Genomic DNA, 21,728 nt, shown 5'->3' with positions numbered 1-21,728 from the left:
AGCATCGGAACCTCCAGGTTGATGGTCATCATCATCCCCATCATGCTCGGGGATAACATTGGATACCAATGGATGTGACAAGTGGACTGTATCCGACGGAGAGACACCAATATTCACCTCGCACCTATCGATCTGCAAACGAACTAACGTATTAACACTTCGATTGAATGAATACATACAGTATACAAACTATACCAAGTCATAGGAAAAGGCTACTTGGCACAATCGTTGAAGCATGAGTTCATTTCACTCAAGTCCGACTTGACCTCTGCCAAATCCGTCTTCACCTCCGCCATGTCCGAAGCTAAAAGATCCAACCTTCTCTCCATAGCCCCGAATCTATCATTCGATCCACGGGTGTCGTGCCGTTGTGTAGGACAAGCATCGCATGACGTCGCTCGCGGTGATCGCCGCGTGCTTTGCCCCACATTCGACCGAATAGAAGTACTTGGTCGAAGTACTTCGACCGGTGTCCATTGCCCACCTTCAGATGCGGCCTCTGTACGTGGCATATCCGAAGACTCATCTGGCACTGCCTGTACATTTGTTTCCAACGAATGCGCATTGTCGAGTGGGAGATCGTCTTCGACGCCAAAATTGTCGGTGATGGGAGAAGGATTTTGTCCATCATCGCTGTCGGAGGTGGAACACCCAGGCGCATTTAAATCAATCACCTCTCTTTCGTCCAATGGACACCTCTGGTAGTCCTTATCCAGATCCGTCTCCACGAGTGGATAAGATATGACCAACTGAACATACATCACAAGAACATAAGTAAGTGTAAATACCATTACAACTAGACAGCAATAAATATATTATAGATCACTTACCACCGCTGAACCAAAGACCTCCTCCCCCAGATCTTTTGTACCGACGACTCTACTACACGAATACCGAATTATCCGGGGAATGGCGGTCTCGCTCAAACGATTGACACCGAGAGTGATGAGAGATGGGACAAACTCATATATCCACACTTGAATATAAAATTTCAGTTTAGTCTCACACCTAAAAAAGTTTTCACAAACAAGAACAACTCGTATGTATACGTATTGATTACCTGAAACGCAATCGGAAATCCCGGTAGGCTATATTTTACTAGATACTTTTTGTTCGTTCTTACTTTGTTCTTGTATAGCCAACTTTTCCATTCATCGCACGCTTCAGGCCGTTAACTGTCCTACTCACGACATCAGAACCCTAGTCCAAATGGTTGAAGTAGTCCAAGTCATCGACTTGGTTGTACAAGTCGATGTCAACCTTCGACTTGCTCTTGCTCTTTCCCATCATCACAAGCTCCGTGTACAAAATTAATGTCACTTTAACCGCGTCCTCATCGTCCTCGAAATCAGTCTGCTTGTAAACCTCCACAAACTCTTCGAGCATCATGGAGGCTTCATCGTTGAAGTACTTCCTCCGCAACCTATTCTTTCCAATCTTTTTCTGGACCACCTTACCGGGCAGCCGCCACAATCCCGTTATAAGCATGAATTGATCCTTTGAGAATGTGAACACGTTGCCACCAATTAATAATTTCACGCTGTCGTCACTGCTCCCAGCAACCTCCCTTGACAGAAAGTGATGAACTACACCACTGCAGAACATCATCTCCAAGTCGACAAATCGACCAAATATTGTTCTTCTACGAAACATATCAAGTTGGTCCACTGTGAGCTTATCCTTGATAAGCCTGTTGACATTGCTCAAGTGAGACATGCTGGTAGCTTGAGTTGGAAAGCGGTCATTCTCCTTAATCCTCAACTGATGGTCCATTGTGCACCTGCAACAAATTGAACCAGATATATGATGACAAATTAAGCAGATAGAGAAACGGAAACACGCAAGTAGTTCAAAAATTTAATAATTAAACATGATACATAACCACGGATTAAGAAGATAGGGAAAAGGAAACACGCAACTAGTTCAAATACAAAATGTAAAACACTGTAATTTTTCTCGATCTCGATGTTTCTCGATCTAGATGTTTCTCGCTCTCGATTTTGCTCGATTTTGCTCTACCTATTTCACACCCTATAATTGCAAATCAATGGAGCTTCTCTCGTTCACGATATTTCTCGCTCTCGATCTTTCTAGCATCTTTCTAGCTCTCGATGTTCTAGCTCTCGATATTTCTAGCTCTGAATTTTTCAAGTTCACTGTATCCATCACGATGATTCTCGATTTCGCTCTTCCTAGCACACTCACGATGATTGTAAATCACTGGAGATTCTCTCGTTCTCAATATTTCTCGCTCTCGATATTTCTAGCTCTCGACTTTTCATGTTCACTGTATTTTTCGATCTCATTTTTGCCTCTGGCTACTTCAACATCAGCCTCCCCTCAGTATTATTGGTTTTCAAAAACACGATTTTATATTTCATCGATTCATTTCCATGGCGCCGATTATGTATTATTTTCCTCTTCTCCGAAAGCCCTAGATGTGCAGTGTAAAAAATCCACAAAAATCGCAAAAGAGACCGAAGACCAACATCGGGGTTGTACAGAACTTACGAACAATAGCTAAAATAGTGGAAATTAAAATGAAAATCTTAAGCAATTTGAGAGATAAATGTACTAACCCAAAGTTAACGATGAAATCTCCTTCGTTGTAATCTGCTACCAAAATCACTTCGTCTCACCGCTTGAAGACGACAGGGTGGAACGGACGTGGGAAAATTGAAAGTCCGGACTATTCGTATTACCCAAGTAAGGGAGGAGGGAAAACTAAAATTTGGTACCCAAGTAAGGAGGGGCATTGGAGGTCATTTGACAAAGTAGGTGATGTCAGCAAATGACTAGAAAACTTGTGTTTTGAGAAGGGCGATTAAAAAACTTAATAGGTCCATACATGAGGCTTATTTTGTCAATTTTCCCATTGTAATATGCCATTTAAAATGTCACGTAATAATATCTTAACTCAACTAAATGAGGGACCATTAGCATATAAATAGTACAACTATGAGATGTTGGTTTGAATTATGATCTCTAGGAAAAGAGCAAGTTACTGGTACCTTAGTCGAGCTAAGTTATTTTTTATCCTTCAAATCATACGTTTTTTAGTTGAATATTCGAATCATGACCATATATTTATAATTCTATTTTTTTAAATAAAAAAGGTAAATTGCATGAACCATCTTAAAAATATGGTAATTGTTGTAATTGCAACCTTAAACTCTTAATCGTTAAAATTAAATTCTAAAGTGTCAATTTATTATAATTAAACTCTTCTGTTAATTATGCTAACAGTTCGGTTAGTAAAAAGATTTCAAGAAAAAATTCATTTTTTTTCAATAAAAGAAACTAAAAAGAAAAATTAGAAAAAAAAAGGGAAAAATGTACTCTCCTCTTCCTCACGGCTGCAGCCGGGCGTGGGAATATGTGGTCTCAATCCTATCACTAAACTTTGAGATAAGTTTCAATTATTCTCTTATTATTTCAAAAGTTCCATTTTAATTCCTTACACGATTGTTTCATAATCATCATTCCACTTTCATATTAAAATGGAGATAAAAATATGATACAAAGGTGAGAAAGGTTTTATTTTAGTACAACATGTGGAGGTAGGAGTTTGAACACACAACCTTTTGGTTGAAAAATACATGTCTTACGAGTCAAGTTAGGCAAAGGTTGCAAGTGTAAAATAAAAGCTACATATGAAGATAAATGGAAGTTGAAGGATTTTATTCACGTTCAAAATGGAGTCGATTAGGGACAGAAGTAGATTTGAGGAAAGTCATGCACCCTAAGAAAAGTCATAACTGGTAAAAATAAAAAGACCACATATCGGTAAAGCTGTAGAATGAGATCTAGAGAGAGTTTTGCAATAAGAATATGTTCCCAAAGAGAAAAATTATGGAAGAGTAGAGTTCATAGGAAGCACGCACTCGACGTTTAAATGTTGAAACCGAATAGAGGAAGATCGTATTCGTCTTCAAAGGTAACAAATTAGAGCAATTTGCAGTCCTTAAGTTACTATTCGTCTGTTATCCAAAATTTTTGTCAATCATGGAAAGCGAAGCCCCAAATTTTAATTTTAAGATTGTTTTGATCATGAGAGGAGGAACAATATTTTATCATAACCCCTCAAACTATTTCCCACAAAATGGCAGCTATTTTTTTTTTAATGTAATTTAAGGCTCTTCAATTTTGTTTACAGCACACTGGTAAAGAGAAGAAAAAGTATTGCATACTTTCCAGAGCAAATTCCCAAACAATCTTTCTCCAAAATGATGCATTTGCTTCCAAATTCAATATAAAATGGGGCAGAAAAGTTATTGGAATAAACAAAGTAAAAAGCTCAACTTCCAAACATCACTTAAAAAGGACAACACTAGTCAATTACAAACAAATCTTCAACTCTTCATAAAGTCATTGCCCCCCTTGAATGATATAAAATACAAAAATTCAGACCCCCAATGGTGTAGCTGATTACTCATAAATCAATATGAACCTACCTCAACCAATTAAAATACTTATCTCCAATCAAATGATCATGAGTTCAAATCTTCACTCTACATATTGTACTAAAATAATAATAATAAATAAATAAAACTAATTAGTCAAACAAAGGTAAATGACAACATCTTCATACGGTGATCAAGTACAAAGAAAATCCGATGCAAAGAAGAACAACGAAAGGCGGGAAACATCAAATACAAATAACGATATTCAACCCCTGTTTATTACTTCTCATTTCCCAGTCCATTAGAAAGAAAACCATTCCTAATTATTACACAGCATCTAAGTTACAATCTACCTCTTGAAACTAATGTATGAATCCATATATGCTAAAACAACAGAAAAAAAAAATTAAAGGGGAATGACTTTGTGGACCAAATTTATACCGACAGTAAACAATTTGATCATATGCAGAAAATTCTGAATTTGGGAAGGTAAGTTCAGTTGAGAAAATATACTTTTCCTTTCCTTGCTTGAGGAAGTGGATTTGGAAGAGAGAATGTGTTGTTGCTGAACCAAGTTTGTTGAAGATTTTTCATGATTGCATAGAATGAGCAGTCGGCGGAAGGATTGTATTCGCTAACTCATCGTTCACCTTCACTGGAAGAGGCGGCATCTGCTTCATTACTTCGGGCATTTCATTCAAGCTACAAACATGAAAATATTGAAGAGAAGTTGGTTAGAGCATTTTTGTCTGCAAAATTCTGCTTAAACAAGAATTCCCATCAATTCACCAGAAAAAGAATAATAGAATCACAGAAATTAGTAGAGGTCCTCTGCCTTATAATTCAAATTAACACTCTACTAGCTGGAAATTTTCGGGTTTTAATGATAAATATCTCAACATATCTACTAGTATCAAGAGTTCTCGTAACTATCCATACAGATTGTAAGAAAGTTGATGTTGTGCATTACTTCAGTTTCTTGGCAGCCTTTTGTGTTAAATTTTACCGTTTGACCGTGTATAGCTGTAAATTCTTTCTTTACTCTTTACTTTTATTTACCTCTAACTAAAAGAGAGGATTGACCTCAACTCTTTGACGGTTTGACCCACTAGGATAAAACATGAAGAAATACAAGAGATGTACATTGTATCAGAGCATGACTCGCTCACTGTTTCTCTTTTTCTTCATCTGGTTTTCCCCCTCCCTGAAGTTCATCATCCCTCAACAATCAACAATCACATTTGTTGAAGTCTCATCCGGTTGAAGGTTATCTAGCCACCCAGTATTATCCGAAGGTTCATCAATAATAAGCATGGTCAGCAGGGTCTAAAGTAGTTTCAGATGTTGCAATTGCTTGATATTTGATCATAATAGGTCTCGTTCTTGTTCGCAATATTGCTGTGGGAATTCTTGGCTTGGTGGTTTGTGATATTCACTTCATCAATTGGTACTCTTTGGGTGTAATCATTGGGTGCTTTGTCGAAATCTCTTCAAGTATCACAATCTACTTTGCTAGAATTCCTTTTTTGAGACTTGTCTTCATCATAGAAGGTTGTATTTTTTTCGTTTGATTTGTCAGATTCTGAAGATCAGTGAGTGCATTTGTTATTGGGCATTTCATAACCCCCAACGTAGTGTCAGGGATGCATTGCTGCCCCATCAAGATCTATCCAAGCTACTCTGCCCACTCAACCAATCTCGGAAGGGGCCACTGTGATCCAACTCAGTTGGATATGTAATACAAATGAACAGAAATATGCTTCAATGGCCCCAAGTCAGTTGAATGTGTAAGACAAATGAACAGGAATGTGCTTCAATGCAACCGAATATACAAAGATCGCTAGAAAGAAGAGAATAAACAAGTTCCTATTGGGCATCAAGAAAAATTTAGATGAGGTAAGAGGAAGAGTTCCTGCCACAAAACCTTCTCTAGTATTAGTGAAGACTGCGTATAGATATGTGGAGGAAAAAAAAAGTGTTGAGAATCTATATAAATGAATTAAATTTACCCGACTCATCAGCTTACAGCTTTTGGGTTGAGTGGTGGTTTATTCATCTTTAACATGGTATCAGAGCGGGAGGTCCTGTGTTCGAACCCCAACATTGTTGTTTCCTCCCCATTTATTTTGATTTCCACCTACTGGGCTTGTCAATTATTTAAGCCCACAAGTGAGGGGAGTGTTGAGAATCCATATAAATGAATTAAATTTACCCAAACCATCAGTTTAAGCTTTTGAGCGTTTGAGTTGAGTGGTGGTTTATTCCTCTTTAACATTTCTAAAGAGAAGATCCCAAGACTTAGATCCCCTTTCCAGCATTGTTTTATGAAATGACCCAGTCTTGGGTAGCTAATCTTCAAGGGAATATTTCCACACCAAGGATCATCCAATAATAAGACTTTGTCACCTTTTCCTGACTTTACTTTTTCATACACAAAAAGGTTTATTTATATTTTCAATTTTGTTTGCTTTGCGCTAACTCTTAAGAGAACCATTGCACTTCACTATGCCTCGTATTTTAAAAAGTACTGGGTAGTTTAGTTACAAAGTTCACATTAAATGTGGACTTTCCATATATTAAAAGAGGATATGAATATTTGGGAAAACTTTGGGGAGCATAGCTCTTACAACTAAGGAGGAAAAGGTGAGGAAAAAAGCAGTCAAAGTAATGTTACTTACTCGTTCATTATTTTGAGGATGTTATCCCGCGTTTGGCAGAAGAGACTGATATTTTCTTGTATCTAAATAAAACAAAAAAAATATATTAGTTTAACCAATTTATTTTATAGCAAGAAATCTGTATGTCTAAATTCCCATTATCAAATGAACAAACATTTCCTAGTATAGCCACATCCCATGTTTTCGTTTTAGAAAGAATATGCTCGAGCGAACAAATATATACATACATATTTACATATATTTACATAAAAACATGACAGCCCCAGTGAAGAAAGTGTATTCGAGAAAGAGAGGAATAGAGATAGAGGAGTAAGAATTGGAATGGGTGTTAATGGGACCTAGTTCGTTAAGGGGCTGTATAGATATTTTGTAATAGAGTAAATACACCCATGGTAGAAGGTAAGGATATCTTTTTGCCGTCTTGTCTGACTCTTTGAGAGAGGTATAGAAGCTCTCTAATTCTCCCTTGTCCCTTGTAATGCCTTGTGAATATAAATAATAGAAGAGAGTTCTATCAAAACACACATACATGAAATTAAGTGATTTAAAAAAAAATGCAAAGCAAAAAGTTCGAAGGAAAAAAAAAAGAATCCATGCGTCCAAATTCTGACAAATTATCAGCAGGCCACCACCAAATTTCGCCCTCAAGTATTTTTTGGATAGAGAAAAAAATGCTAGAATTACTGGAGCAACGGAGAATACAGCAGATATAAGGAGTTTCCCAAGAAGCAAAAGGGACTTACGAAAGTTTCAACCCTAAGCATAACTCAAAAAGTTATACAGTTACAAGGGCTTTCGTCAAAGAAATTACAATTGAAAAAGACAAGGAAAGGAAAAAGATCTACTTGCTCTCAGTCTCAACTATTAAAAAGGGTTGTCACAATTCTATGAAGGGAAAATTAAAAAAGGAATCTCCAGAGATTCTATTTCATAACCAACAGAGTGCAAATCCTGATGTGTAGTGCAAAAGTTAATATATCAGAAATGTCGAAAGACAAAATTACTCGGGATTATTTAGAAATGGCTCTAAAATCAACAACCAACACCGAGTGAGATATGTTGGGAGTAAATTTTGGCTTTACTTCCAAATGCTAAAACAACATCCAGACAGCCAAGTCCTTTACCTGAAAAGATGCAAGATTTGAAGAAATTTGATTCATGGCATGTGCATTCTGTTCAAGAAGCTCTCCTGTTGTACCACCAATAGCTGGAAGCATCACAATGACCAAATGCAAATGTTAGAAACAACGGCAATTAAGTGATTGTGCTAAGAAATTTTTAATTAGAATATCTATACTAAAAAAAAAAAAATCTTATCCAAAGTTAATAAAGAAGAAATCACTGACATGCAGGTATTTTTTTTTTAAATAACAATAAACAATTTTTGATTGATAATACGAAGAGGGAGTGAGATGGGAAAATGCAAGGGGTTATATTGATACATGTTTCTTTTTTTTCAGGAAACTTGGAGGTTGAACCTCCAACCAAATTTTCATTCACCTTCATGCATATTCCTCATAAAGAATTGTAGAAGAATTTTCCAACTTTTTTTTTTTTTATAAGAAACAATGGGATTGTATTCGAAAACAAAAAAAGCCTGGAGGCAAACAGAACAGCCTAGTGGCAGAGGGTCGAGGGGACCCTTCCCGAGGAAACTATACAATCAAGGAGTTCCAACTTTGATAAATCAAAAAGAACCCATAGTTACAAAAAACCTTCTTATGAGTCGAAGCCCACCAAGAAGCTATATGCTTAATATTCACACTAAAAGAGTCAAAAGAAGCCTCTTTCTCTTCAAAAAGTCTATGGTTTCGTTCCTTCCATAGCAACCACAAAAGAGCTCTAGCTGCACAATTCCAAAGAACATACGCTTTTCCTTTGAGTCTGGAGCCACCAAAACCTTCCGCTACAAAATCATCAATCCTCCTAGGAACACAGATTGCAAGATCAAAGAGAGAAGCTACGTAGTTACAAGCCCTAGTAGCGAACACACAATGAAGAAAGAGATGATCCACTGTTTCAGCGCTATTAATGCACATGGTACAAACTGAAGGGGAAAGTCCAATGAGGAAGCTTCCTTTGGATTTTATCGGCGGTATTAGTTCCCCTATAGAAAAGAGTCCAAAGGAAAACCTTTACCTTTTTAGGAACCTTGAAGTTCCAAATAAATGAAGCAGTGGCAGATTTCAACTTAGGGGAGGGGAAAGAGATGGCTAAAAAAGCAGATTTTACTGAGAAGGTGCCCTTGCTGTCCGCCTTCCACCCTAATGAATCTCTACCTTGGCCGATAACCACACCTTCTAGCTTGCCAATGAAGACTGCCCATCTCTCCAATTCTCTATCAAAAAGGTTCCTTCTCATGCCAATATCCCATGTCATGACCTCTGAAATCCAGCAATCTGCGATTTACTTACCCTTCTTGGTAGAGATGCCGTACAGATCAGGAAAAGAAACTGCCAAAGGAGAAGATTTGATCCAAATGTCTTCCCAAAACCTCACAGTTTCCCCCGACTCCACTTTGAAAAAGGAGAACTTACAAAAATCCGAAGAAGTTCTTTGGATATCGATCCACGGTCTACCTATGGATGAATTCTTAGAAGGCTTCGACATCCACCCAAAAGGTTCTTCACCATAAATGGCTGCTATGACCATCCTCCAAAGACAGTTTTTTTCGTTGGCAAAGCGCCACAACCATTTCATGAAAAGGGCCGTATTTCTCTTTTCAAGGGAGCCAACTCCTAAACCTCCCTGTTGGGTAGGTAAGGCAGTCCACGACCACTTTACTAAGTTCCCAATAGGCCTATGTTTTCCACCATTCCAAATGAAGTCCCTCATGAGCTTCTCCATCGAAGAAATCACGGACTTAGGGGCCTTTAACATCGAAAAGAAATAGATAGGAATGCTGTTCAATACTGCGTGTGCCAAGGTGAGTCGTCCCCCTTTGGACAAAGTCAAATACTTCCATTTTTCCAACCTTTTATGCATCATGTCTACCACTGCTTCCCAGTAACTCTGTTTACGATGGTTACCACCTAATGGAAAACCCAGATACATGAACGGAAGTGATTCCACCTTGCATCCGAGAGTATTTGCCCAAAAATTGACTTCAGAAGCATTACAATTAACACCAATCACGGCTGTCTTGGCTATATTTAGAGAGAGGCCTGACATCTGAAGAAAAATTTGTACAACACCCCACCAATTCTCCACATTCTTGTGAGAAAAAGGACTAAAAATCAACACGTCGTCTGCATACTGGATATGGGTCACTTCAAGACCATTGGAGCCTAAGGAAAACCCGCTAAGAATTCTCCTTTGGTTGCAAAAGTGAATAAGCCTACTCAAGGCATCTCCCACTATAGTAAAAAGGAAAGGAGAGAGGGGATCCCCTTGTCTAATCCCTCGTTTCGCCAAAATCTTACCTCGTGGCCTACCGTTAATGATCACTGAGAAATTTGTAGAAGAGAGGCAGCCTTGAATCCAGCAACGCCATTTAAGACCGAACCCTTTCACTTGAAGAGCAGCATCAAGGAAGGTCCAATCTACTTTGTCATATGCTTTCTCAAAGTCTAATTTGATGAGGAAGCCCTTTTTCTTATCCTTCTTCCAATCTCCAATCGACTCTTTGGCTACTAGGATGGCGTCGAGGATGTCTTCCTTCCACAAAAGCCGCCTGTGCATCATGAATAATGAGGGGGAGGACTTTTTTAAACCTACTCGCTAGAACTTTTCCCAAAATTTTGTAGAGAGAAGTAACCAAGCTGATAGGTCTATAATCCTTCACCGATGCTGGATGAGCCTTTTTAGGAATAAGGCAAATATAAGTTTCGTTTGTCCTTCTGTTGACAATTCGTTTCTCAAAAAAGTCATGGAACACCTTCAAAATATCAGGCTTGAAAATGTTCTATGCCTTTTTCATGAATTCGTTGCTCATCTCGTCCGAACCCGGGGATTTGAGTGTTCCCAGGTCTGCCACAGCCCTCTTCATTTCTTCTTCTGCAAAGGGATCTTCGAGCTGGAGTCTTTGAGCTTCTTGTAAGGGGGACCAGTTCAGATTTTCAATCATGTGGCACCTGTCTCCTGTCGCGGAGTATAACCCCTCGTAATACTTGAGAATTTCATCCACTATCTCCTCCTCTGAAGTTAACTTCGAGCCTTGAGCAGAAATTAGTTCACCAATAAAAGCCCTATTCTTGTTGTGTGAGGTCCATCTATGGAAAAAATGGGAGTTTTCATCCCCTTCCTCCAACCATCTGATTTTCCCTTTCTGCATCCACATGCACTGCTCATTAATAATAATTTCCGTTAACTTAACTTTTAGATGATCTCTTCTACTGATCTCATCGGCTGAAAGGCCTTGAGTTTCTACTTTCTTATCTATATCATTGATAGATCTCGCCACTTCCGCCTTATGTATTCCAACATGACCAAATTCTTCCTTGTTCTAGCGGATGAGGGCTCCCTTTAGGCCTTTTAATTTTTCCATAAAGCCATAACCAGGCCAACCTGTCATAGGGTGATCGTTCTTGTTTCGAGGAAATGTTAATCCTCCTAGGATCGCATAACTTAAAAGATGTGAAGGATGGAAAAATAAAGAATCCATATACAAGTAAAAATGGATGTGGGCTTGTGTTTCCTTGGTAAATTTTTCCATTTTGATTAACGGTAGACCAAGCAGGAAGATTTTGCCTAAGAGAGGCCATACGCAATGGGATCCCCTCTCCCCAATCCCTCTTTACTATTGTCAGTGACTCTCTTAGTAGATCAATTCACTATTGTAACGAGAGAAGAGTTATAAGTGGTTTTAGAGTGGGTTCGAATGAGATTGAAGTAACCCACGTATGCTGATGATACTATAATTTTTTGTCAAAACACATAGGAAAACCTTCAGAATTGGACCTTCCTTTCCATTTTCCTTGTGGGTTCGGGGCTGTCTCTAAATATGGCAGAGACTTCTTTGATTTGCTTAAAAGTTAAGAAGGTTAAGAGGTTTACGACAGGCGTTGTTTCTTTGCTTGTAGGAGATCATCAACACCTTGCTTCTCAAATAGTAAGCAAATGGTTATGGAGATTTTCTCAAGAGAAATATTCGTTGGGGAGGATGATTTCTAGCATATGTGGCCACGATCCAAATGGATGTTGTACTCTCCCTTCAAAAGGTAAAGCTGAAGGTAGATCGTAATTTGATATCGCCAAGAACTCTTCACTAGTCCAAAGCTTCATCACTTATAAAGTCAAGAATGGGCACAAAGTAAGATTTTGGAAGGACCAACGGATAGGCCCTTTGGCATTAGAGACATTGTTCCCCTACATTTACAATATTTCTAAGAAGCAAAATGCTACAGTAGCTGATTGTGGAACGAAGACCAGCAAGATTGGGACCTCGGCTTTCGAAGGGGTTTTTTTAATTGGAAAATGAGTAGTTGGATGGGCTTGAAGCTTGATAAACAGAATAGATGCACTTCAGCTTGGTAAAGGTCTGGATAAAATGGTGTCATCTCTAGACTCTTCAGGGGTTTTCCTTCTAAATCAGCGTTAATATTTATTAAGTTGACAGAGAATTCAAAAATTTGGCTGCTCCTTTGATTAAATATGTGGGGAATTTTGATGTCCCTAGGTGAAAGTCAAAAGGGCTCCCACCGGATGAGGTGAAGGCTAGATTTGTCAATATTTCCTCTCCAAAGGAAGTTTCTGTAGGGGCCATCTATAGCTTGAGCCACCTAGTTAGGCATGTCAAAAGAGACATGTAGTAAGTATGACGATTTGTAAGGGTAGCTTGGATGAAAGTGGGCCTACCCCTTCGGAATGTGTGAATTTTTCCAAGAGTGAAGCCCTCTTTCAATCTTCTCTATCATAGGGGCCCAAAATGAGAAGGATCTCGGATTGCCATTTAGAGGAAGCCCAAGGTAAGAGCTTGGCCAGGACCCCAATTTACAACCAAAATTATTAGCACAACCTATTTTTCTTCAAGATTGGTGCCAATGATTTCAGATTTCCAATGGTTTACACCTCTTCAAAGACCGACCTTTATAGTGTTGAAGGGATTCATTAAAGCCCAACCTCGGTGCAAGGAGAAGGGAGAAGTTGATTTCTTATTAAAAAATTTGATAGTGCGGCATTTGGACTTTGCATTCTCATTGAACATATTTCAAAAAAACGTTTCTCCTTCCAGAATTGAAGAGCTTGGAACCAGAGCATTTTGGCAAGCCCTTTTAGATCCATGTTTTGGTATTAGACAGTATGCATTTTTTTCTGTTATGAAAACATTTATTTGAGAAAAAAATCACTACCAGTGACTAAGATCACACTACTAGATACCATGAAGTAAATTGTCCACTAAACCGTTGACTTTTCCAATTTATCAATGAAAAATTTTATTCCCTTGTGAAGAAAATATTACACTAGGATTTATTACCTACGTGTTTCTTAATAACAGATCATCAAATTTATTCCCTTATTCGTCATGTTAAGAGAATGAAGAGTGGGAGCGGAGCTGCAGCAACCGAAAACACATAGCGATATGACGAGAGAGAGTAGAAACAAAACCTTTATATGAGACACCATCATCATTGTCCATGGGAATCATAGGCATCCCATAAGGAGGCACATTGGGCCGAGCTGCAACTTGTGCTGACTTCATTGAAGGGTCAGACACTCTTTCCTGAAACATAGAAGATAATCATTATCCAGCTTTATGAGCATGCCAAAAATTACGGTCAGACTTTCCATGGGAGAAATGGCCAACTTAAAATATTCATTCACTTTTTTTTCTTAACAAGAAACGAAAATTTTCATTGAAGAAATGAAAAGATACAAGTGTTCAAAGATACAAGCCCCATAAAGTAAGAAATTAACAAGGAAAGGGAGTAATAAAGATCTCCCAATACATACAAATATTCTATAAAGAATAATCTGAAAAAAGCTTGGAAAGAGCACACATTGGGAAGCTTTTAGCCTAGACACTTCAAAACAAAGCATGGAAAAATCAAAAACTCTTTAATTTCGTTCCAACCAGAGCTCTGAATTAATGCCTTCAACCGCATTAACCCTTAAAAGGTTTGGCCTTGGAGCTAAGGAAGGACCAGAAATTAGTTGAAGAGCATTGTTTTAAGAATCTTGAGGAAAAACCCATTCCAAATTGAAGATCCTGAAAAGATAATTCCAGCAAGACAAAGCATAGGGACAGCCGAAGAAAACATTATGTTGTTCAGAAGCCAGAAAACATAAATAACAAACTGACGGCAAAATTTAAGAGCGCGTCTTCTTCTCTAGAAGATTCAAGGTTATTAAGCTTACTATTAAGTAATACCCAAAGAATAATTCGTTTAGGACTTTTTGATTTCCAAATGGCTGAAAAAATCTCTTTCGGTAATGGAGGGGAATAAACAAGCTGTCTTGAAAGTGATTCAATCCAAAAAAATAGCTGAAGGTTCAAGTCTACATCTCCTCAAATCTTCTTGGGAGATTCCAATTTTATTGTTTCAAGCTCAAATAAAAGAGAACTTAACTCATTAATTTCATTATCCTTTAAATGTGTTCTACAAGTTATCTTCCAAGAGAGGCATGAAGAATCCCAAAAAGCCGACACCAAACCGTTGGGTAACATGGATATTTTAGAAAGAAGAGGATATCAAAGATTAAGAGAATAATCTCCTAATAATGTCTTGCCAAAACAGAATTCTTTAGAAGGCACATTTCTCCACACTCTTAAAAACTTTAGAAATATTGTGCCAAGGGCTTTGAAGGCTAGAATTTTTCATTGCAGAAGAATGCCATTCAAAAGGATCAAAACCATGGATGCTGGAAATCACTTGCCTCCAAAAATAATTGGATTCAAACATAAGTCTCCCACCCATTTAGCCAAGAGGCCTGTGTTAAACTGCCAATTCCTAAACCACCATCTGATTAGACATAGAAGATAAATTTCATCGAGGTGGCCAATCTTTTAGTGGAAAATTTTGGAGGGTAATACTGAAAGGTAGAATTTTTATTCTGTGGATTTGTGCAGTCCATGCTCCCTTCTAGTTGATTTGGAAGGAAAGAAATAGGAGACTTCTTTAAGATAAGAAGTCCTTGTTGGATTCGCTTCTCAACAGCTTACAACATATTAATTTGTGGTGCTGCTTAAACCACAAGAAGGTCTTGTGTAACTACAACCTTACTACATTATTACTGATTTGGAGGCAGGCTGCCTTTAGGCTGCTTCGCCTTTTTGTGATTAATACACTTCTGTTTCTTATATTTATAAAAAAAAAATGGAGATAATAGCAAGTGTCAATTCCTTCCCAAAAGAAATTACACATTTTCCTCTCCATTTCCAAGCAAACTTTAGAAGGCAATAAAAGAATTGACATGTCATAGTATGTATATCGATGACAATGCTTTGTGCATGGTGTGGTCCAAAAGATGGTTTGATGAGGGCATCCTGAAAAACAATGGCCAAGGAACAATTCACGTGTGATCTTGTGTTTCCTTATTCAATGTGCATAGAAGGCACATATTTGGTAAAAAGAGTAAACAAAGATAGCTTCGTTTTTTTTTTTTTTTTGCTTGAAGTCCATGGTATTGAATTTGCCCACCTCCAATTAGTTCTTTATATCCACAAAAATCCGAGACCTTATAAAAAACAATCTCCAAAATTAGATATTTAATCTCAAACCATTGCAAAAATAAATCCACAAAAGTTCATTTCTACCTAACCATCATGGGTGGCTCATTGGTCGTAAGGGGCTAGGATTAATTAGGAGGGAATGGGTTCAAACCCCATGATGGTCACCTACTTAAGGAATTAGTAATTCCTATGTGTTTCCCGGCATCAAATGTTGTAGGGTCAGGCGGCTGGCCCGTGAGATTAGTCAAGATGCGCGTAAGTTGGCCCAGATACTCACGGATATCAAAAAAAAAAAAAAAAGTTCATTTCTACCTTGTGCATTCTAAAAGATTCATGGATTTGGAAGAACAACTCACAAATCCCCCTAAATAATTACCCAAAGCTTCAAAACACCGGTAGTTCCAATACCTTGGTGTTAAGTCTCAATCCAACCTCCATAACTCGCTATTACTCCTTGTCTACTATGTTTCTTTTTTTTTTTTTTTTGGAACAAGAAACAACTTTTCATCGTTATATGTTTCAAAATACAAACCCCCAAAGGGGTGAAAAAAGAAGAGAGAGTTGTCTACTATGTTTCACAACATTCCATTACTCTATTTTTAGATGGAAAATGGCTACCTTTCTCCATTTTCCATTACACCTATATTCCTCACTATTCTGCCATCTTTAAATTTCATGAGGAATTTGTTAAGCCATGAATGGATCAATCAGGCGAGAATTTATCGTTCAGAGCATCTATTGCCCTCCAATCATCATGAACATCGAGTCTGGCAATTACAATTATATTTTCTGAATCTAACTCTGCCACTTCAGTTTCTTTCTTGATCCAATAAGCTTGTTTCTCTTCCTATGTTTCAAAGTTTTTATCTTTGGAACTAACGGAGCAGTCTTCATATTTCTTTTTCTTAGCAATTGTTTCCCTTTCTTCTTATTGACTATTTCATCAAAAAACTAGCTATCCTCTTTCGTTGAACCCAGTAGGAACAGCAACACTCTTCCTCCAGAAATGGGCCAAGCAGCGCACTCCAAATATCAACCGGAATGGACTCGTTTTTTCTGAATACAGCAAGTAGCATGCTTCTTTCTTGTTTGAACAATCTTGAATAAAAAGGATACTACAAAACTCAACCACAGCCTGTTCAAACCACTTAAATTGGGACAAATAAAGAGGAAGTTGTATATTCCTCTCCATTTCTTCAACAATGAAGTAGCCATTCTCAAACCATATGCCAGCATGCTCGTTCTCCACACAACAACTGCTTAATTCCATTATCCAAAATGATAATAGGCATAACTAAAAACCCAGGAAGATCTTGATCACTTACTTGACTTGCAATTATCTTCAAAATTTGAATCTTTGAGACCTTACTTGAACTTATCCTTGAATCCGAACAATGGAAGAAGAACCTAGAAGGAGAGAAACCATGAACGTTTTCACTATCCAAGATACTTTTTTGCTTTTAAGACAAATTGGAAAGAAGAAAGGTGCTCCTCATGGCAGCCTATTTTCTACATAATTTCAAGTGAAAGACTTTTCTGCAAGCAATAATGAGTTGATCTTCTTGGCCTAGTTATTACAGAAGCTTTGGATCCCCATCTCTATCCCAGGCAGCTCTGCTGAAGAGTTCAATCACTTAGACAAAATCACCCAGCTTACCACCTCTGCATGATATTCAGCATAACATGGATAATCTCAAGACGAACACTTCCTAATCTTACACACTACTGAATCAGTCCTGCTGGGTGTGCAAAATAGCACGACCCAATTCAAGAATTATTCGATAAAAGTCAGTTTACAACCCAACCTTAGTCCTTCAATTACGCCTGCCCCACTCCTAGGAAAGATGATTCATGGTATGTGTGTCTACAAGCATCGAACTAATGTAGTATTAGTTGAAGTTGAACCTATTTTGGTTTGTCGATGAAGAGCTGTTATTCAGCTGAAAGCAGTTAGTTTTCCTTGTTCAGTTTAGTGTCTACTGTCTTAAGCTATTAGGATACAGCTACCAGTTAGCTGCCTACTTAATATATTGGTAGCCGAAGTTGGCAGCAGATAAATCAAATCACAGTAAAATTGAGAGAAGCAACCCTTTATCAGGTACTTAATTAGATTAACTAATGAATATGCTGCAAGTAACCAAAATGAAAATAAACAATAAAAAAAAAAAAAACACACACACACAGAAGAAACAGCATTCTTATCATTATTGCTGGAAGGAGAGGCAACACTTGAAAACAAAAAATATAAAATAAAGGGAGGGGAAAAAATTCACATGATACCTTTTTATCTTTGTTCTTTCTTGTTAAATTGTGTTCTTCCTTCCTTCTCTTGCTATTTTCCTTTTTCTGACCAAAACGAAAGTGAACCAAAGAGAAATAGAAAGCTAAATAAAATTGAAACCTGCAAATGCTGATATAATAGTATTAAAGATGTCCATAGGTGATGATAAAGTGCCTTAAATGCTATATCCAGAAGGAAAACCCAAAAAAGAACCACATAAAAAAAATCTAGTTTCGCTTGCCCACAACAGGAAGAAAAATTATCCTTTTCTTTTGGGCAAAAAAAAAAAAAAAAAAAAAAAAGAAACATGATTATAAATCGTTATTGTGATTTTCATCCAATTTGTCAGAGCGGGGATAATCGTGTGGATTCATTAACATTCAGACCATTTAAAGACAAGAAGTTTAGAATGTATATAGATTTGAACCCACTGGGTTCAGCAGAACATAGCTGAAAACATGAACTTCATGAAGCTTTAAGCAAAGGTGAATCCAAGCACAAAATCCTGCCAATTATATATTTCTTTGCTAATGGGGACTTGGATATACATTGTTTGTGACCAATTACTAGGCTTGTGGTATGCATGTTACAACTCAAGGATAGAAAACTTATCAATAATTTACAAGTTGATAAAAGCAAGAACTGAGAAAAAAAAACTTACGTTCATCCATCTGCAACGCAACGCAACATCTCGTACAGTCTTATTCGGTAGCTGCATTGCAATCTTTGCATACCGAATAACACTAGACTCTGTGGCATATCTGTGTCATATAAACCAAATCAAGATCATCTACTAAAACAATTGAGCCACCTAAAAACATTAAGAAGGTTAGTCAGGTGAAAAGGGGGAATAGAATAAGAATAATAAAACAATGCACAGAAGTTCAAGTTATTTCCCCTTAAAGAAACATTAGAAAATGAAGAAGGAACGAAGATGAAAAACTAGAAGAAACCTCCAAGATAGAGTTTTAGCAAAAGGGGGATTCATCTTCAAATTCTAGCGTCTAAAACATTTTCCTAGCATTTATAACTCATAAGTTCATTTGATTATAAAATCTAACAATTCTATTACCAATTGAGAAACGTCTAAGGATATGACCAAAAGCACCCTCACAGCCATGCAAGGATTTGTATGTAACATGGTTACATAATTCCAAGAGCCAAGAAAGCAAAAATTCAGGTAGAGCCTTAGAAGTAAAAATTTGTACACAGGCATTAGAATCCATTCTACCAGGTATATGGCAGACTGTTTAAGTTACATTTTCTTATGGTTGTTCTGCCCACACCAATTAAACCTACTAGGTATGAATAACTGATAAAACTTCTCCCCTGCACAATTTACCCAAAATATCATTGACTTGTCAAGCTTAGCTCCAGATAAGGAAGTGTTCTCAAGTCAAAGCATACTCAGGAAGTCACCTACAGCAAACTGAGGCAAGCCACACCCAAGGGGAGCCTTAAGCCTCAACCATGGTATATGGTAGCCAGGTTAGTAATACAGGCTGTTGAAATGATATGTTGATGATCTTACTGAAAAGTTTTTCGATCTCAAAAGCCAAGAACATTAAGATCCATAAATAAATAAATAATACATATGTTATACTTCTTCTCTACTTCCTTTTTTTTTTTTAACAAGAAACAACTTTCATTGATAATATGAAAAGGAAATGTCCAGAAAAAAAAACTCCTGAGGATACACAGATACGTATTTATACTTAGCTGTAATTTTTAAAACTAAAAGGTTTAACAAAAAAATATTTGTTGAGAGCCCTAAATTGAATGCAGCTGGCCTATGGCTACTACTAAAGATATTTTTCGTTGAAATGTTTCTTCATTTCGATACAAGAGACCCTTAGCATCTCATTATAGCAAAAAAAATAAAAAAAAATAAAAAAGAGGAATACACAGAAACGGCAATGAGATAAGGCATCTCCCCCTTAACCCTAAAAATAGGAGTCTACAAAAGGACCTCAATTCATGTCGATAACACCAACAGGAAGCAAAGGAAAAGTTTTGTGGAGCTTGGCCAAAGAGGAGGCAATGTACTGTACAACCTCCCAAACATTACAAAAATCTCTACTACTCCCTTTGAAAGACCGAAAAAATAGTACAATTTGTTCATAACGCCCGAACCCCAGATGAGTTATATGAGACACAGCCAGTCGCAATTTCTTGAAAATTTAAACATAATAATGCATGAACCCACAAAAAAGGAAAAAATGCCGCAAAAATGAGAAAAGGAACTTGAATTTAAAAGGCAAAAATCAATTCCATTCAGAAATAAAATAAAATAGCACAACCAAATCGCTTAATTGAAACAGCTTCCGGATCCTCAGCAACTTCCATAAACGCAAGAACCAACTCCATAAAGCAATAAGCTTAATTGAAGCCAGCCAGCTCCCAATAAGCTTAAAAGATAACATTTAAAACAAGAGAAAAAGAAAAGGAAAAAGAACTCACTTCTTAAGCCCCTCTTCCAGGGTGACCTGCTCATCAGATGTCCAATCCGTTGAGATACCTGGGTTGTGCTTCATCGCAAGCGCCGAACTCGAATTATCCGCTGGGGCCACTGGTGTCGAATTGCCGTTGCTGGGGTTCCCTCCATCGAAGGAAGACGATGGTTGGCCAGCTTCCTGATGGTTCCCAGATGGGTTCGCCATCGAAACTCCCAACAATTCAAACGGTTTCCAACGCCAAGTCCAAATCCAATAAAAACCCACCTCCTAGAACCGCATAATTTACCGTTGCCTCCCGCCAATTCGAATTCCCTCAACCAAAATCGTTGAGCCCAGAAGAAAGGAGGGACCAAAAAAAATGAAAAATGAAAAATGAAGCAGCAACGTCCTCAAACCAAAATTACAGATGGAATGGGTCAATTAATGAAGAGAGGAGGGAAAATCAAAATGGATTTCAAAGATTTGTACGGAATGAGACTGAAGGGAGCTCGGCAAGAAAAATAAAGTATAGGAAGTTGCAGAGAGAGGAGAGAGAAATGGTGGAGAGAGAGAGAGAGTTTGGCAATCAGAGAGAGGGTTTGAAGGTTTGACGTCGGAAGGTGTCAACATATTCGTAAGCACATAACTTTCTTTTTAATTTTCTTTACTTTCTTTCTTTTTCTCTGTCTTTTTTGTTTTCTTTTTTTGCCTTTTTTTTAAATAATTTTTTTAAAAATAATAATAATAAAAAGAGGAAATCCCCCTTTTCTCCTTTTTTTTTTAATTTGTCATTTTATGTTCCACTTTGAATAGTTGTGAAAGATATTTACAATTTTTGCAATATGGAACTTTTGTCTTTGTTGCTGAAAAGGATTCTCTCCCTTCGTGAAATGTCTGTTCTGCCCTCCACACCAAAATTTGACCCATTTTCTTTGTCTTTTCTTTTTCTCCTTTTTTCGTGCATTTATTTATAGCGGGTTAAGACATATATTTATGATCAAAAGGTATTCAAATCATCACCCTAATCCTATTATTTGTTTACACAGCTTTTTAGTCAAGGTCGAAGTGTCATTTGACCAGGAAAGACTTGCACAAGATAAACAGACACTCCGACTATCAAGCCAGTTTTAATTCGACTTTAGTAAAAATACCAAGCTAGAATGTGATACCTAATGTCAGAATGTGGCCCTCTATTTATCTAGTGAGCATTTAACAAGGTGTCTGATCGAGTAATTTCAGCTATCGGGAAGTCTATTACTTGCTCATTGGGTGCCAAAGGTCAGATTTGGGCAGGACCTTCAACCATATAAGACAGACACT

General features: G+C 37.5%; 2 protein-coding genes across 3 annotated transcripts; both read right to left on the bottom strand.

Moving 5' to 3' along the window:
- Positions 1-1,200: 1,200 nt before the first annotated feature.
- Positions 1,201-1,773, bottom strand: LOC111015183 (uncharacterized). The gene has a single exon (XM_022290131.1). The coding sequence runs from the start codon at positions 1,771-1,773 to the stop codon at positions 1,201-1,203; it is 573 nt and encodes a 190-aa protein (XP_022145823.1).
- A 2,880-nt stretch (positions 1,774-4,653) lies between these two features.
- LOC111015203 (histone H2A deubiquitinase (DUF3755)) lies at positions 4,654-21,035 on the bottom strand. 2 transcript variants are annotated; one of them, XM_088123982.1, is made up of 7 exons: positions 20,434-21,032; positions 18,635-18,734; positions 17,973-18,038; positions 13,628-13,742; positions 8,206-8,288; positions 7,082-7,143; positions 4,654-5,105 (listed from the first exon to the last, which is right to left on the bottom strand). In XM_088123982.1, the coding sequence occupies exons 1-7, from the start codon at positions 20,631-20,633 to the stop codon at positions 4,994-4,996; spliced, it is 738 nt and encodes a 245-aa protein (XP_087980108.1). In that variant the 5' UTR covers positions 20,634-21,032; the 3' UTR covers positions 4,654-4,993. The 2 variants fall into 2 exon arrangements, with proteins under 2 accessions (XP_087980108.1, XP_087980109.1); XM_088123983.1 differs by lacking the exons at positions 4,654-5,105; positions 7,082-7,143 and adding an exon at positions 7,204-7,563 and having other exon boundaries at positions 20,434-21,035.
- Between the last annotated feature and the right edge of the window lie 693 nt (positions 21,036-21,728).

This window comes from Momordica charantia (assembly GCF_013281855.1).
Source record: "Momordica charantia cultivar OHB3-1 chromosome 5 unlocalized genomic scaffold, Mcharantia_2.0 BLBB01000005.1, whole genome shotgun sequence".
Lineage (NCBI taxonomy): Eukaryota > Viridiplantae > Streptophyta > Magnoliopsida > Cucurbitales > Cucurbitaceae > Momordica > Momordica charantia.
Note: the sequence above shows the minus strand (reverse complement) of the source record. Positions and strands in the feature narration are given on the sequence as shown.

Excerpts from the sequence above, each read along its gene's own strand:
- LOC111015183 (XM_022290131.1), bottom strand. The coding sequence starts at position 1,773 with ATGGACCATCAGTTGAGGATTAAGGAGAATGACCGCTTTCCAACTCAA.
- LOC111015203 (XM_088123982.1), bottom strand. The coding sequence starts at position 20,633 with ATGGCGAACCCATCTGGGAACCATCAGGAAGCTGGCCAACCATCGTCT. Across the intron at positions 13,743-17,972 it reads GAAAGAACAAAGATAAAAAG|GAAAGAGTGTCTGACCCTTC; the intron begins GTATCATGTGAA and ends TCTATGTTTCAG. Across the intron at positions 7,144-8,205 it reads CAAATCTTGCATCTTTTCAG|ATACAAGAAAATATCAGTCT; the intron begins GTAAAGGACTTG and ends TGTTTTATTTAG.